Genomic DNA, 17,609 nt, shown 5'->3' with positions numbered 1-17,609 from the left:
GACATCTTGGCCAACTTACCGTCATATTGGCTTCCAGTCACTTTTATTTGCTCTGTTATGTTACAAAATGCTGTCAATAAAATCTCTCTCTATCGGTGCCAGTAAATATTCTGGTCATCAGGACCATGAGCCGTTCAGGCACTCTCCAGATGGAAATGCCACGTGCTTCAGTCCAGAGCCCCAGTTGTAACAGGGGTGAATGAAGCCGGTGTGCTCTCCGCCTGCGGGTTTCCTCTCCCAATGAAAAACAAGAGGAGGAATCAAAACTTGGCTGCCTCTTTGCACTCCGTTTCATTTTCCCGGCTTCGCTGGCTCAGAGAGTGGCAGACAACGATTCTGAGTTTGTTCCCTGCAAACGGTTGCTTTGGTGTAAAACACCCTTAAAGCCATTTCATTGAGAAGAGGACTCATGCCATGAGGTGGCCTTTAAGCAGGGCATCAAGGTCTTCCTCTTCTTTTTGTCCCCTGCAGCTGGTAATTGGAGGTACACTGCCACTGGACAGAGAGGTTTTACTTATGGCTCATGGCCTCTTCCATGACTGCGTCCAACCTTCTGAAAAAGCCTTTCTAAGCTAGCGGCCGTCATCCCTGCCTCTCATGCAAAAAAAGCATGTTTTCTGGTTGGTCCCAAACCTTCCACCAGCCTATTTTATAAGGTGATTGTAAACTCTAAAATTACAAGAGGAGAAAAAAATGTCCCTCTCTCCACACCATTTGTGATTAGTATGCATTTACCAGTGGGGTGGGGCTGTGGCTCAGTGGTAGAGCATCTGCTTTGCATGCAGAAGGTCCCAGGTTCAATCCTACACATCTCATCTAAAAGGACCAGATAGGAGGCGATGTTAAAGAACCTCTGCCATAGACCCTGGAGAGCTGCTGCCGGTCTGAGTAGACAATACTGACCTTGATGGACTAAGGGTTTGATTCTGTATAAGGCAGCTTCGTGTGTGTTCATATTTTTTTAAAAAAATATATGCCAAAATCTCCACTGAAAATACGCCAAAATCTCCACTGAAAATTCAAATTTCATAGTAGCGATTTCAGAAAATTCAAATTGTGTTGTGTAAATAATGGGAACTCAGCCCTCATACTAACAATTTTCAGATGCCCAAACAGCACTTATCTATCACTTTCTTGGAGCTTTATAGGGCGATTTCAGGCGCCCTCCCCTGCCCGGACCCTCCCTCCTCTCCTTCTCTGAAAGCCGATCTGTCAGGGGGAGCCTGTTGGTGAAGGGGGCTTGTTGACTGCTCCCTGTCCATAACGGCCCAGATTATAAGCATATTGCACAGCACTCTCCACACGATGCCGGGGAAATCCAATACGCTGAAAGGTTAATGCAATCAATTAGGGTGACAGGGAAGTAAAGTAAAGCTTCCGAGTAGATGAAAAAGGAAGAAAGAGAGAGAGAACAGAGACCAAAGGGGCCTTGCCAGAGGCTAAAAACCCTGCATTTCTCTCTCTACTAGACTTGCACACTGTTTCAGTGCCAGTAGCACAATAAACTGTCCCCACGTTTCTGAAGGAGGGGTGTGGCTTTGCTCTATGGGAAGGAGCCATTCTCCAAGGTGTGCCAAAGGGGGTGGGGAAACCCCACAACAAATCAGGAGAGAAGGCACAGCCTTCAAAGAACTACGAAATAAGTTAAAAGTTTAATGATGTGAGGGAGAAGGGGGGGTCACGTTTGTATCTTATAAAGCCAACCTGTGGTTCAGAGCAAGGTGTCTTACAAATTAAAAACATCAGCATAACAATTCATTAAAAACCAGGCACATTTTGAAATGGAAAAAACCTGCAGCATCAAATATCCATCAAAACAATGCTATATTAAAAGACATTCATAAAATGACGCCGGCATTGGGGGTGGGGGGGGCTCTGTCATACCCACTGGTGTCACAGATACAACCCGCAATTCATGCATGCAAATGCTACCCTGGGCTCACAGCTTCAATGGTTGTGCTTCCTAGAGGGGAATGGGGATTTCCTCAGCAACAAATGATTTCTAAGAAAGGGAGAACTCCCAAACTTACTTTTAGAAAAAAGCATGTAAACCCACTGCAAACAAGAAAAACAGAGGGAGGGTTATGAAATGGGGGAAGAGATTACTTTAGTGACTAGCTTTCCTGCCATGGAAGGAGGAAGATTCCTCTTCCTGAAAAGTCTCTGATTCTCCTCCTGAGTTTCCACCTGGGTGCTCAGCACCTAGGAACCTGAAGTGCCTTTTCAAGCCCTGAGCACAGCATGTGACCTTCAAATTGGAGGCCGGCCCCTGAGATCTAGCACAATCGTTCTAGCTGTTCACAGCCCCCCAGCAGGCTCAAAGGTGCGTGTGTCAGGAATGAAGAATCCCACATGTTTATTTTGGAGCGCTAGCTCCTTCATTTCTGATTGGGCACAATGTCATGCTACTGACAGGGCAAACAAGCAAGTACCTGGGTAAACCTTAAGTGGGAGGAAAGGCAGGACAAACTGAAGCAGGGAAATAGCAGAGCGGGAGTGTGAAAGCCAGAGAAGGAGGGAGGGAAAGCGAAGCCTTGCATTGGAGGAGGAAAGAGCTGTAACCAGGGTTGTGAAGCATGCAAAGGGAAGCATCCGCCTGTTCCTTTGAGCGCTCGAGGCAGGGTGCTCAGGGGGTGACCTACACCGCGCCTGGCTGTGATCATGTTTCAGGGCCACTGCCTGCCGATCCCAAGACAATAAAGGGGAGCCTTTGAAGTTAGAAAAAGAAGCCGAAACGCACACTGGAGAGAGACTCTGGAAGGGGGGTATCACGCAAAGGGCCAAGCGGGTGGGTGGAGAGGTTGAGAGGACAAAGCAGAGAGTCGGGTGCCCAGCAGGGCGCCCCAAAAGCCAAAGAGACAAAAAGAAAACAAACAGTTTATGAGCGGGGCACATGCTGCCTCTGTCTGCAACCCCCCATCCCAATTCCTACTCTCACAGAGGCCCCCTGCCCCAGGCAATGATGGATGGGTGTGTAAGGCCTGCTCATTCCTGCCATGTTTCAGCAGAAAATATTTACATAACATTGGCCTTCCACCGGTCACCTCTGACACCACTGGGCCCGGCCCCCTGCGCGGCTCTGTCAAGAAGCAGGGGCCTTCCTCGCTCTGCTAACACCTGGCTAAAAATGCAGCAGATATGGGAAGGGCAAATTCGATGCCATCTGGCCAGTCTTCATAGGCACCAAAAGCCTGCGGTCTCGTTCTCACGCACAGCCATAAACTTGTGGCTGGGTAACTTCAGGCTGCAGGGTGAGGGCTCTTTGCAGTGCTCTGGCCCAGACTCTGAAGTTGCCCGCAGCAAACATAGGTTATCCGTGAAAACCGGGCCTGACCTTCTTCACTGGCCACTCGGAAAAGCCCCCAATGTCTTGGAAAAGGGGCAGCCCGGTGTTTCATCAGATGACAATTCCAAAAATGTTTGGGTTTCCACTCTCATGTGCTGGCAATCCATTAAGACTAACATGTTGATGATCCAGGATCTCCAAGAGAAGACTTGCAGATCCAAATCAGATTCTTGAACAGCAGACGGGCAAAACGAACAATATTTCTTCAATTTACTTGCTTACTTTCCTTCCCATAAAAGAGCATAGCCTGGCCACACAGGAAACCTGTGATGAGAGTTGTGCATTTTAACACAATTCTCCCCGATTCCAGCTCAGCCAGACAAAATGGCGGCACTGTATTAAAGACTATCGAAACCCCTCAATAACTGTTAATCTGCCGGCTGGTGAAGACTCTTCGGTTTCGTCTGGCATTCCCCTACTCACCCTCTTTCTTGTTCGTTGTTAATTGCTGGCTTTATATATGCACACTGTCTTTTAAGATAGATTTTTAATGTCATTTTAATTGTTCACTTGTTGGAGAGCCCTAATTGGGCAGAAAGGCAGGATACAAATGTTTTAAGTAAAATACATAAATAAATGTCTGTACCTCTCTTTCTGTTAACACAGTACAAGACCTGACAGAGCAGAGGGTTCCAGAAAACCCAGCAATTACACATTTAGCAAAGCAGAGACATGCACCAGCCAGACACCTGTACTTGACCCCTCCCCAATTGCCAGCTATAGTTCTTTGTGGCAACTTTAAGCGTCCTCAGGGAGTGTAAACATGAACAACAACAGCCTTGCAAACTAGACAGCCAAAAAGACATGGAAAAGTAGAAAAAGAACCCGCATGGGGGACATACCCATTTGTGATCTTGGGAGTCTCTCCTACCTTTCGGTGATCAGGAATTTGATTCCTCGATAGGTTTTTTTTTTTTTAAGCTGTGAAGTCACTTCATCCTGAGGAGCAAAGAAAAGAGGGGAGGGTGATGAATAATGGAGGCAGGACATGCAGAGAGGGACCAAAGCACATGGTGGCGTTGGCAGGGTTTGATCAGATCCATAAGCAGACTGGTGTTAAATTACAGATGGGCACACTAGTAGTATTTTACTGTTGATCCACTGGGGCCATGGCTTAGAAGCAGAGCATCTGCTATGCATACAGAAGGTCCCAGGTTCGATCCCTGGAATCTCCAGGTAAAAGGTACTTTGATTGTCTGACTCAATGGTCTATCAGCAATGTGGATTCTATGACCTTAAACAGATGATGAGAAGGAGGGCATCTTGGCCATCTTCTGGGAATGGAGTAGGGGTCACTGGGGGTGTGCGGGGGAGGTAGTTGTGAATTTCCTGCATTGTGCAGGGGGTTGGACTAGATGACCCTGGTGGTTCCTTCCAACTCTATGATTCTATGACTCCGTATAAGGCAGTTAATGCATTATATGAAATCTGAAGGAGACACAACCAATGGTTCTGGAGTATGTTTTAAATAAATCTGAGCCCTTTTGGAAAAAAAGTAGCTGAACCGGGACCCCGTTTTCAAAGAGCTAATAAAACAAGACTACACACACTTGCTGTTCCCATTTGACAGATGCCATTTGGGTGGCTGGTGGTCCATAATGCATTCTGCCCAGCTACTCTACACCAATATCTTTAGAGGCTGGCATTGCTTGCCACCCAAATGGGTGCAGGAAGTGCATACGCAGAACCCTTTGCGGCTGAAGTTAATGCAGGGATAAGATACTGTTGTGTGAAAAGACAGGTATGAATGCTTAATTCCAAACCCCTCTTTATCACCCCTTCAGATGTTTTCTCGCAAGGGACCCCCGTGCACCCTCCACAAAGGGTAGCAGACCTCAGCAGAGCAAACTGCAAGGGGGCAGACAGTGCAAGGCCTGCACGCCTCTTCCACCCCCACCTGCTCCTTTGACCCCCCCCACACACACACACACAGGCTAGCTTGGGCAAACTCAAAGCAAAACAAGAGCGAAAAGAAATGTGCAGAAAAACAACAACAGTTGCAGCTAAAAAATCATGCAAAGTAAATTGAATTATTTAGAGCCATATGTTCCGAAACTGTGATGGAGCATAAGAAAAAATGCACCGTGAGACTTCCGGACAGGGCCCTCCCTATAACTGAGGGGAGGGAGAAGGTAGAAACAGCTGCTACGAAAGCAGCTGCTAAAGGGCTGTCTTCTCCCACTGACAGCGGGAAGGTGGGGGGGGGGCATACTATCCCCAACCATGTAAAGAAAAAGATACGTCCGACCTGGTGTGTAACGTGTGGCTTGGCATGGCTTCCACCACACCTCTGTGTGCAGCACATTTTTTTTTTCTGGATTGGGCTGCAGGCTCGACTGGAGAGCTCTTTTGCTTCCAGGTTCAAAGTCTGCACCTGTAGCTAAGGGAGAAAAACAATCTTTGGAGAGGAAGCCCCTCACAACTTTTGCAATTGGGAGGGGCAAGAGCGAGATGGCGGCTAGACCCCGCTGCTTCCCTGGTCCCCAGACAGCACATCCTCGGCCAAAACGCAAACCATCTCCACTGCTGGCAGTTTCCCTGAAGAACGAAAAGTAGACAGACAGTGTGGGGAGATGGGGGAAATGCACTCTGCACATGATCAAAGGTGCTTCCACCTTCTTTATTGTTACTTCACATCTCCCACAACTGAGCCTGAACTGAAAAGAAGCCAAGTCCACAGATTCCGGTGTGGATGAAGCTGCCACGTCCCATGTTTTTGCTCACCTATCTTTTCCTCTCTCTCTCTTTTTGTTGTGTCTTCCTCTCCCTGCCCTCTCCTGGCAGGCAAGTGCTTTATTCCCACGTCGCCCAACCCAGGCCTTACCCAGCGCTAGACTTTAAAAAACAACAACAAAATCTGCTTCCGCAGCCCCCTCCAACCCCCCCCCCCCCGGCCCTTTATTATTTTGACCGCAGCTTATCAATGATGCAAGAGGAATAACGCCAATTTACTTAGAATGTGTAATCCCCCAAATCAGATTGGGGGATTGCATGAGGCGGGCTGACCTTGCATGTGTCTCCATTAAAGCCACCCAGGCCTCCGCTTGTATTCCGTGTTCCCAGCACATATTTAGACAGATAACGCTAATTGTACTTGACATGTCCTCTTAAGGATGGACTCTCTCCTCCTCCCCCAGCTCTGCCTGACAATGAGCCAACGTCGAAAGCTGAGATCTGCTTCGGTTCTGCAGGGCAGGGCACAGCCAGGCTTGGATGGGGGGGGGGATGTCCCCCTAATAAGGATTCCCGCCCCCCGCCCCCCCAGGCCACATCTCCTGCTCACAACCTCCACCAAAGCACCCTGGACCTTTAGTTAATGCCTTCAAAAAGGGGGCAGAAACCACCCAAAAAGAACTCCTCAGTGGGAGGGGTGCACGCATGCACAATGCACGTGTGTTCCTTTCTAGGACACTGTTAATCAGGGATTTAAAAACGTGCTATTATGGCAGACTCAGGTTCTCTAAGAAAATGCACCCCACAGTCCTCTGCAAGGTTAAGAGACTGAAGGAAACACAACGCTTGGGTTATTTTGTTGCATATGATTGAAGCGGGGCCGCAGTGCTCACAAGATGGGTGCCCTTGGGTAAGTTGCTTGTCGTCAGCCTAAGCTTCTCAGGAGAGTTCTTAGAGAAGGGCAGGAAATTTGCCCACTTACATACTGGGGCCCGGAAACACTGGTCAGCCCAGGGCTCTCACCTTGTCTTCAGCCTGGCCCCCAAACCACTAGACCCCTTCACTTCTTTCCACTCCTTCATTTACAAAGCACTTAATGCGCAGTGCGCTTCGCAGGGTATTCCTCCACAGCAACTCCACAAGGTAGGCCCCGTGCTGCTCATTTCACAGATTCTGAATTCACCCACTGCTCCTTTGTTGTCTCCTTCCAACTATATTGTGGGGAGGATTAACCCTCAAGCCGCGGTTCAGCTCCAGGGTTTGTTCTGAGTACGAAACTTTCATTACAGAATGTCCAGAGTCACAATACTGTAGTATTTGAGAGCGTATGCAAAGTGCCTCCCTTTTTACTACAGAGCAACTAAGGCCAATTTCCCACATGAACGGGATGAAATGTCTTCCGGATCTATGCTCAAGCATCAGCACCTTTAAGTCCTCTTTCCTCCTGGGTTCCCCAAATCCCCCAAGCACCAAGGGGGCTTGTGTCTGATTTTATGAAGCTGACGGGAGAGACCAAAGGGAGAAGGAAAACTATTTACATAAGGAAACGTAGGCAATGTAACCTTGGATCAGTGTACTGCTTTCTAATGATAAATCAAAATCCTGCGCGGAGAAAAACCGAATTCTGAAATGTGTGTCAATTATCCAAACTGAAGCAGCGTTCATAGTTTTGCATAATTAATTCTGCTTTTATTGGTTGCGGGAGGGCCAATGTGCAACTGAAGCCCCACCCTCTGACACAGGACATTTTGGCCACACACAGATGCCCAGAAAGGCTTACCAGACATTATACATTCAAATGTCTCACTGCAGTCTTAATTAACTTTTTAAAAATGTATAACCTACCTGATCCTGCTCTCAAGGTGGCTTACAACAAGAGTATGTGCAAAAAATTAAAGCACTAAGGACTAGAAACTTGGTGTGTGTGTTTTTTTCAGGATGCTGAATTTCTGTGCTCGGTACTAAATCACAGAATACGCACAACCCAGGTTACGGCCCCTTCTGAGGAGGCGTGCGCAATTCCACAGCCACCAAAGGACACACTGCCATCCCCTCTTGGCTCCAGAAGCCGCCATAACTGGCAGCAAAATATTTACAAGATCTGTATAAATATTTATACCTGGCTGCCCATCTCGGGACCCCAGCGCAGGCTCGCCGGGCACAACATCAAAGCCATCCCGCATCCCCACCCCGGCTGTTGCACTCGGGACAAACTTGAGCGGAGAAGGAGAAAACTTTCCCACCAAAGTGGACTTTGGGCCTTCCTTTCTCCCCTTCCCGTCCCGCTACCTCCTAATTTGACTTTTTCCAATATCTTTTCTCCAACAACCTTTTTTTCCCTTCTTCCTCCCCAGCAACTGCGCATTTATTAATTCATGAGGCACTAATTAGTTCTTTGTTTAATTTTGTGTTAAACAGACTGACCGGAATGATAACGACTTGCAGCGTCGCATTACGGTCCCCAACCGCCCCTGTTTCCTGACAACAAGGGAGTACAGAGAGACGGGCATGATGAACCCCAATTCCCACTTCAGTTGCACTTCATTAAGTCAAAATGTGACAAGAAGCTTAGAGAGTAACTTTCAGATCGGATCGCACATAACAATTGGGCAGGAAACTTTCCGAAGGGGGGCGGGGGGGGGGAGGCGCTCCGAATGAAAGCTGGCACCGGCGGGCAATTCCCCCACCATTCTCATCTTAAAGCAACAGCAGACGCATGCAGAGGCAAGAGGAAAGAACTTCCTTGAATTACGGGCAACAAAACTTTTTTTACACATGATTTTGCTTGCTTGGTTTGGCGCTTGCCATTTGGAAACACAGCCGCTTCACACGTTGCTTCTGGGAAACACATGAGTGCTGTCGCCAGGTGCTTGCATGTTCGAATGTAACACCAGAACTAGTGTCACCAGAGCTCATGCAGATTTTGAGTCACAATGTATTGAAATACTGTGCATTTCAGTGAGGCAGAATTGATTGGGGAGGGGCTGTGGCTCAGTTTGTAGAGCCTCTGCTTGGCATGCAGAAGGTCCCAGGTTCAATCCCCGGCATCTCCAGCTAAAGGGACTAGGCAAGGAGGTGATGTGATAGACCTCTGCCTGAGACCCTGGAGAGCTACTGCTGGTCTGAGTAGACAATACTGATGGACCAGAGGTCTGATTCAGCATAAGGCAGTTTCATGTGTTTTGATGTGGAATGGAATTAGGCCACAGAAACATTAACAGGGTTGCCCATCTTTGGGTAGGGCCTCGAGATCTCCCAGAATTACAACCAATCTCCAGATGGTAGAGACCGTTTCCTGTGGAGAAAGTGGCAGCTTTGGAGAGGGGACTCTATAGCATTATACTCCACTGAGGTCCTTCCCCTCCCCAAAACCCACCCCCAGGAATTTCCCAACTCATTGTTGGCAACCCTACATGCTATCTGAGGCATGGATTCTGAGCATATACTATGCGTTTGAGAATCTGTGACTGAAAACTCATCAAGTGATACACTAGCGTGTGTGGACAAGCCCTAAGAGATCACTATGGGACGTGGACTCCACACCAGACTTACCTGGAGAGTCTAAAAACAATTCAAATGTTGAGGGTTCACAACAAACCCAAGACCTTTGGAGGCTTAAGGTGAAAAATCCACCCCCAACACCCACCGGTGATTTAAAAGTAAATACATTAAATACTTGATCATTAGCTGCTCCTTAATGGTGGCCCTTGAACAGTGACCCAAAATCTGGCGCTGGAGGCAGACGGCTCCTCTGCCTCGTGGATCAGGCAGGCCCCAGGTTGCACAAACTGCAAACTGTTGTTTTGTGAAACAGCTTTGTTGGAAAACTCTAGCCTCTTCTGGGGCGACTTGAGTCTTAAAGACAGGTCTAAAAGTGTAGTGACGATGTCCCCTCAAGGGACATATACAAGTTCACCAGAGACAAAGTGTGGGGGGATCAGAATATAATAATGAAAATTAAAGGCATTCCCCTTAACACAGGGAGTTTTTTAATGTTTTATCTTCTGCTGCTGCCCTTTCCTGAATCCTCTCGCTAGGTTCCCCTCCCCTCCAGCCAAATTACTGCAAAATACAGCAGTGAAGGTCAAAGAGGAACAGAAGCAGTGATACTACTGCCAAATTTGCCTGGGCAAGCCACAATCCCACCCCCAGCTCTTTGGTAGCTTCCTGGTAGTCAGAAGCACAGTGGGTACAGCTTTTTCAGCAGTGAAGGACAAAGGAACACCTATTTTGTGCAAGAGAAGTTAAGGGGCACCCTTATTATCACCCAAGCTCCTCACTGTCTTCAAGCAGAGCATCATTCTCCCTTCACATAAAATGGGACAGAATGGGCACCCCGCTTTGCAGAAATTTGGCAGTTTTCACCCTCACCGGAAATGCCAGTTCTATAGGAGACGGTGTCATGGTTCAGCCTTGTGCAAAAGGGACCCTGAGCCTCAGAAACTGAGGAGAGGAGCCCTGGCCCCTCAGCATGTTCAGAAACAATGTCCAAGCCCCGAATTGGAAGGAGAGTGTATCTTTCTCGCTTAGAATCAACAATCTTCACAAACACAGAGTCTACAACAACAAAAGAAGGGATCCCCTTCTCTCATGGAGCCCAAAAGACACAGAGGAAATTGGGAACCCTAGGAAGAGACATCTGAAGCCTACTGCCACTAAGAGAACAGGAGATGCTGTCTGTCCCACTACCTGCCACAGGCCAGCCAGATAATTCTCTCTGACGAAAGAAGCTTTGGCTCTTGAAAGCTCACCCCACTCCCCAGATCTTGTTGGTCTCTAAGGTGCTACTGGTCTCAACTCTACAATTCTCTACAGTGACCCACTTCGATTGATGCCAGTTTTTGTTAGGGAGAGGAGAACCGTGCAAACGGAGACATTTCGGCCTCCAAATGTTAGCTGCTCCGGGCACAGAAAAGTAATGTTTGCAGACTGGATGGGAAACTGCACAATCCCGTCCCTTTGGTGTGGAGCAGGTGCTCCGCGACAAGTTGAATGGACAACCAATTCACAATGGCAAACTGTTGCCTTCCACCCTAACAACCGTAGGGTTGGGAGAACAATAAAAACAACTCCAGACGCCCCCAACGCACAATCCAGAACAGAATTTATTGTACGTGGGAAGTGGAAGCATGGGGGAAATTTCCAGGAAACATCATGAACAAAGTAGCCAGGCTACACAGACTACAGAAACTGTTTCACATAATTTGGGGGCCAGGCTTGAAGGCCAGTGAAAAAATATAAAGATTCCTGCTACCTAAAAGAATAAAGACTAATTTCCCAGAGGTTAGGGGAGTGCATGTTTTAAAGTAAATAGTTCCCCAAATCTTCTTTCGAAGAAGCCCAAACCCAACAGAAGTGGTTTCCCCTTACTGCTCATGTTCCACTATGAACAATTCTGCTGACACACATAAAACAAACGTATGTAGAAGAAGAAGTGTTGGTTTTTATACCCTCCTTTTCTCTACCTTTAAGGAGTGTCAGAGGCTTACAATCGCCTTCCCCTCCCCACAACAGACACCCTGTGAGGTAGATGAGGCTAAGAGAGCTGTGACTAGCCCAAGGTCATCCAGCAGGCTTCATGTGGAGCAGGGAAACCAGACTGGTTCACCAGATTAGCCTCCGCCGCTCATGTGGAGGAGTGGGGAATCAAACCCGGTTCTCCAGATTAGAGTCCACCACTCTTGACCACCACATCATCTGGTAAAAGTGAGAGGGTACACTTTCCTTCATCAATTCATTATTTTCTTTTTAAAAAACATTTTTATGCCGCCTTTCCAATCGTTCAGGGTCTTCAAGACACACAGAATCAGATAACCTTTATAGGCATAATATTGATGGTCACAAGGTCAGAGACAAACAGATAATATTTAGATTAAAATTAAGTTTGAATCTTAACATTAACAACTTTTGCCAAAAACTCCACCACCTTCACCGTAACATCAGTTGTAATGTCAAGTGGATGTTCAAGCAAGTGGATGTCAAGTGGATGTCAAGCAAGAATTGGCAAGTGGATGTTCTATAAGGGGCCATCCGTTTGCTGATTAAGGGTAATATAAATTTTTTACGGGGTTCAAGACACACTTAGTAATGGGCGGCCAACAGACTGCATGCAAATGCACACGGGGTCAATCCCCCCTCCCCACAGCTGTTTGTCAGGACCTGGTTCCTTTTGCTAAGCAGTCTGCCGTTCACTTCCCCACACTGCTGGAGGTTCCGATGGGACAGGGAGAAATAAAGACAACTTTGCCACAACGTGCATCAAAGTGGGAAGTCAACTGAACACAACAATCAAGCAGGTTAATGGACATTGCAGAGGACTAGATGGTTATTGTCTTCAAGCCCCTTTATGTCCCAGTCAACCATAGATCATAACCCCTCCCCATACAATCTGGAAACCTTGTATTAGCTCTTACTAACATGCGCTTGGGCTGCCCAAGCAGACTTACAGAATATAATCATTAATAATAAAAATAGGAAGGGCAGTGTAATATAGAGGAGACCTGGACAGGTGAGAAAAGAGTAAAGCCTGAGAAGGCGAAGAAGGTTGGACTGTGACACGGGGGAAACCCAATATCCATAGCACCCAAGACAGAAGACCCATTTGCTCCAGGTGGCACTTTGACACCTGAAGACCCCCTACATGAGAAGAACCGAGACAGAAGCCCACCCAAACCAACAGGAAGGCTCTCAAAGACATTCTGCCAGGGCTGGCTTAGGTTCGAAACGGAGCCAGAGGCAAGACAGATGGGTCCTTCTGACCCAAAATGCAGTTTGGAAGGAAACGGAGCAGGGCTGAGAGATTAAAGGGGTCAGAGAATGGAATGCATACCAGGACCCAGAAGCGCTCTCTCTCCGTGACAAGATGACCGGCTCTCCTGCGTGAATGCCTTGAGAGGGGATGAAAAATGGACTATATTTTTTAAAAAGACCCTTGATTATGCAGAATCCAAAGGCTGACTAAATTACTGTCTATCCCACCGGCTTCCTAATGTGCTGACAGCTCCCGCACCCCTCACAAGAGCTTGGACAGATGTCAATGCATCCAATACTTCCTCAAATCCCCCCCCCAAACCTCCACTTCATATCTTTTTCTTTTTTTTTTCTTTCTTTTTTTTGTTATCCTTCCTGCACACACGCATGCTCCCCCCGCCATTATTTTTTCCCTTCAAAAGTTTCAGGTCTGTGTCAGCCCGACGGACAGTGGGGGGGGGGGGAAGCGTCATGGAAACCGTCCCTTTCCTGGAGAAACATTCTGTTTGGCCCCTGCGTCCCGAGTCCCCCCTTTTAAAGAGCTGTCAGGACCCCGAGGGAGTGTCACACGACCCAAAGACCAGGCGTGACCGAGCCTATTTTCTGCCTGAAATTTGATTGATTAAAAAACTTTTTAGGAAAACCATGTTAAAGAACAAAAAAAAAAAAAGGAGGAAAGGGGGAAAACCCCATAAAACAGAAAGGGACACGGGAAGCAAGGGGGGTGTGAGGGATGGGCAGAAGCCTAAGCAAAGGGTTTCCTTGGTAATAGCGCCAGGGGACGAGTGTCAGTGGCGGTTAAACAGCATAACCGGGCTGAAAAGAAAGGTCAGAAACTTTACCACAACAGTGATTAAGATAATGAAGTAGCAGGGAACCCACGGAAGGAGGGGAGGGGGGATAAAACATTCTCTGCATGCTCCAGGTGACAGGCTCCAGGAGAAAAGCCTTGTGAACTGTGGGACGGCCGAAGAAGACGCAAGAGAGCTTTGTGGGAATGGTGCAAACGGTTTAGCAGAGGAGGAAACAAAACTGCCCCTGCAAAGTGTTGGCCGCCCTGAGCTTATCGGAAGGGCAGGGTATTAAAATAAAACACCAGAGACAGGCTTTCTCCGCTCTCTGTTTCACCGTACCTTCTTGCATCAGGCTGGTGATGAGTCCCGAACACAAGAAGGGCGGGGAGCGAGAGAGGCTGTCTCAGGATATCTCCGTCCTACTTATACAGCTGGTCATACCCTCAATTTGGTTTCTGTGAAGGGTGGCTATCATCTGATCTGGAGGTGGAGGAGATTAATGTAACTGTTGTCATAGTCAGATCATTACTTGGAAGGTTTAAGTTTTTGGAGGCTCAAAACCCCTGCGTGTGTGCGTGTGGGGAGGGAACCTATTAAGATAGTCTGCCCCTGGAGGAGGATGGATCCAAATGGTTCCCTGAAGGCTATGGGGGAATTTCTTGCTGATGTGGCAGGCAGTTATGTTGAAGAGTTAGCTGGCCTCTGGACTGCAGAGGCCTCTTTCAACTACAGATATGATTGCTCCTAAATACCCTCTTCCGTGTACAGTCTATGATATACGGAAGAGGTAAGGAACGAAGGCAAGAGTGATTTGTTAGCGGAGGAAGACTTGTGCTGAGATGACCGGATACTGGCCGCAGCCCTCACTCAGTGAAGAATCAGCACTTTTCTACCGCCACTGCATCTACTCATTCCCACTCAACAATTCTGCTAAGGGCAGTAAGAAGCCTTTGGGGTCTGAGGCCAGAGATGGAATTAGTGGGCTCCTCTACAGTTCATCGGGACAAGCTGCCTTGAACTATGAAGAAAGGCAAGGTATGCATGTTTTAATTAATAAATAAAATAAATAAAGTTTTCAAAATACTCTGTGCACAAAATCACTTGCTTCCAATCATACTTGGGCTCCACGTTAGCTACAGTCATACCTGAGTGTACCCGGGGCTTCGTCTGTCACATTTGCATGCGTACCTTTAGAGTTCTGCAATTGATGTGGACAAGATAGCACCACGTCCTCTTCATTGTGCCTTTTGGGAGGTTTTAAGTGCTGGGGGGCAGAGGTGGGCTACAGGAGGCCAAAAGGTGGTGTAAATTTAATATTAAAAAGAACAATGCCCCGTCCAGTGCAAGGATGGCCAACTGGTGACTTTGGACAAAATCTGGATCGCAAGGCCATTCTACCTGGCCTCTAGTGGCCCAACCAATTTTTCTTTTTTAAACCATGCGATGGCAAAAAAAATTATCCACAGAATTTTGTATAAGGAAAAGAAAAACGTATACACATGGGAACACATTCCACTTCTTTTGCTTTTGAACAAAGCCTGTATGTGTGTTATTTCTAAACAGGATTCCATAATCAACTTTATTCTGGATCCTGACCACTCACGAAGGTGTTCAACTGGTGCAATAAAATACGCTTCAGAGTGACCTGTGGGAATCAAAAGGTGGCTCTCGCTGCCCTACTGGGAAAAGATGTAAGTTCAATTACAGCCTGCAGGTTTCTGGTGATTGGTCGGGCCGGCAGCTAACAATCTGCTCAGCTCCCACCCCCTGCATACGTTGCAGGAAGGAGGCCGGAGCTGGGCGATGTGACCCTGCTCTCAAGTTCAAATCCACCCATCTGTATCCACCAATAGCAACCACCACACAGCCACATCCTGACACAGATAGATTGTGGCCTGGCCACAACGCAGCCTTTTCTTTCTTGCTGTCTCACCCACACAACACCATGACAGAATGCAATTCTAAGGTCAGGTGGGAAGTTTCGTACGAGCTGGGAGGGGCCATTCTGGCCCTGGAAGCTTTACAAAATGCCTTATGCAATCTTCCTTCCTTCCTTCCTTCCTTCCTTCCTTCCTTCCTTCCTTCCTTCCTTCCTCTTTCTTTCTTTCTTTCTTTCTTTCTTTCTTTCTTTCTTTCTTTCTTTCTTTCTTTCTTCCTTCCTTCCTTCCTTCCTTCCTTCCTTCCTTCCTTCCTTCCTTCCTTCCTTCCTTCCTTCCTTTCTTTCTTCCTTCCTTCCTTCCTTCCTTCCTTCCTTCCTTCCTTCCTTCCTTCCTTCCTTCCTTCCTTCCTTCCTTCCTTTTCTTTTCTTTTCTTTTCTTTTCTTTTCTTCCTTCCTGACAAATTCCTGACTGAGCCTGGTACGACAAAGAGAATGAGCTACCACTGGGAAGGTCCCTGGTTCAAGTCTTAACTCTGCCATCAATTCACTCACTGATTTTAGGCGAACCACTAGTTCCCACCGCCGGCTGTGTGTTGTGTTAAGTGCCGTCAAGTCGCTTCTGACTCATGGTGACCCCATGAATCAAAGTCCTCCAAAATGTCCTATCTTTGACAGCCTTGCTCAGATCTCTTGTCTTCTCATAATGTGATCAAAATACGATAACCTCAGTTTAGTCATTTTAGCTTCTAGGGTCAGTTCAGGCTTGATTTGATCTATAACCCACTGGTTTGGGTTTTTTTTGGCAGTCTACGGTATCCGTAACACTCTCCTCCAAGATTCTCCACCCCAGTTATTTACCTGTTATTGTTGCCCATCAAGCAAAAAAAAAAAAAACCCAACAAAAAACCAACTCCCAAAACAAAACATTTATAGTCTCATAAAAAAATAATTTCCAACCCCACCCCAAACCCTGGTTTTGAATGTTCTTCAGATGTGTTGGTTCGAGATGATGTCTCGATGCTTTGCACTTTGAGGGAAAGAGCTTGTTCGCAGCATTGCTAAGCCGTGAATCAGCTTTTTCCCCTACCACAACACTGTGACATAAGCCAGCCATTAGATTTAATGTGCGTGTGTGCACGCGCACGCACATTAAAATGTGGTTTATTGTTTTATTTCATTTTATTTGTTAGGTGGAGGAGAGGAGCTTGGTGAAGTGTAGATAGAAAGCATTTCTTAAGCCAAGGGGCGACTAGCAACTTAAAACCCTTTGAGCAACATCTGTCCCTGGCCAAGTTCCTCTCATAAAGACCTCTCCAAGAATTCTCATCAACAAAAGCAACCTTGCTCTTGGATCTCTATCGGAGAGGGGCGGTATGTGTATGCTGTGGCTCAGTGGAAAAGCCTCTGCTTTGCATGCAGGAGGTCCCAGGTTCGGTCCCAGGCATCTCCAACTAAAAGGATCAGGCATGAGTTGGTGTGAAAAGACCTTTGGCGGAGACCCTGGACAGCCACTGCCAGTCAGAGTAGACAATACTGAGCATGATGAACCAGTGGACTGATTCGGTTTAAAGCAGTTTCACGGGTGATGATCAGTTGCCTGGAGCAGGGCCTTCTTGGTGCTGGTGCCACACCAACAAAACAGCCTCCCCAGGAATATTTAACGAATTCCTCCATGAAATTTAGAAGGGCAGGGCAATTATTGTAGTTCCTCGGCTTATTTTGTTAGTCTTTAAGGTGCTGCTGGACTCTTGCTCATTTCTAGTTCCTCGGCTGTAAGCCTTTGGTTTGTATCACTCACTTGTCGTCATAATTCTATTAAAAAGTTTTGGTGCTTCTGAGTTTATTGCATTTATTTTACGACTTCTTATCGGGGCTGTTAGTCAGGCACTCGGGCCCAGGGCCAGGGCAGGTTCCTTGTGTAAACAGGCAGGTGGCAGACAGGCAAGCCAAGGTCAAAAGGTAGGCTGAAGCCATGCAGGTGTCAGGTAGGCAAAGGACTTTCAGAACAGAGGGAGAACCTGGTAGCCACACCCAGTGGCAAACTGCCCATACACAGGGGGAAGCAGCAGATTTGAAAGCCTGATATAGGACAGACACACCCGATTGGGTCTCTAGCATCACCCGACACCATCGGCCAGGAGGGTCAGCATGGTTAGTTACCAGTCAA

At 47.4% G+C, this 17,609-nt stretch overlaps 1 protein-coding gene across 1 annotated transcript in view; it reads right to left on the bottom strand.

Moving 5' to 3' along the window:
* CASZ1 (castor zinc finger 1) overlaps nt 1–17,609 on the bottom strand; it is a 206,000-nt gene that overhangs the window by 129,385 nt on the left and 59,006 nt on the right. The window contains exon 2 of the mRNA XM_056865103.1: nt 4,189–4,285. Coding sequence (XP_056721081.1) covers nt 4,189–4,192 — 4 coding nt within the window. The 5' untranslated portion in view covers nt 4,193–4,285. The remainder of the gene's footprint in view (nt 1–4,188; nt 4,286–17,609) is intronic.

Source organism: Euleptes europaea, chromosome 19, assembly GCF_029931775.1.
Source record: "Euleptes europaea isolate rEulEur1 chromosome 19, rEulEur1.hap1, whole genome shotgun sequence".
Taxonomy (NCBI): Eukaryota; Metazoa; Chordata; class Lepidosauria; order Squamata; family Sphaerodactylidae; genus Euleptes; species Euleptes europaea.
The sequence above is the reverse complement of the archived record's forward strand: the minus strand, read 5'-3'. Positions and strand labels throughout refer to the sequence as shown.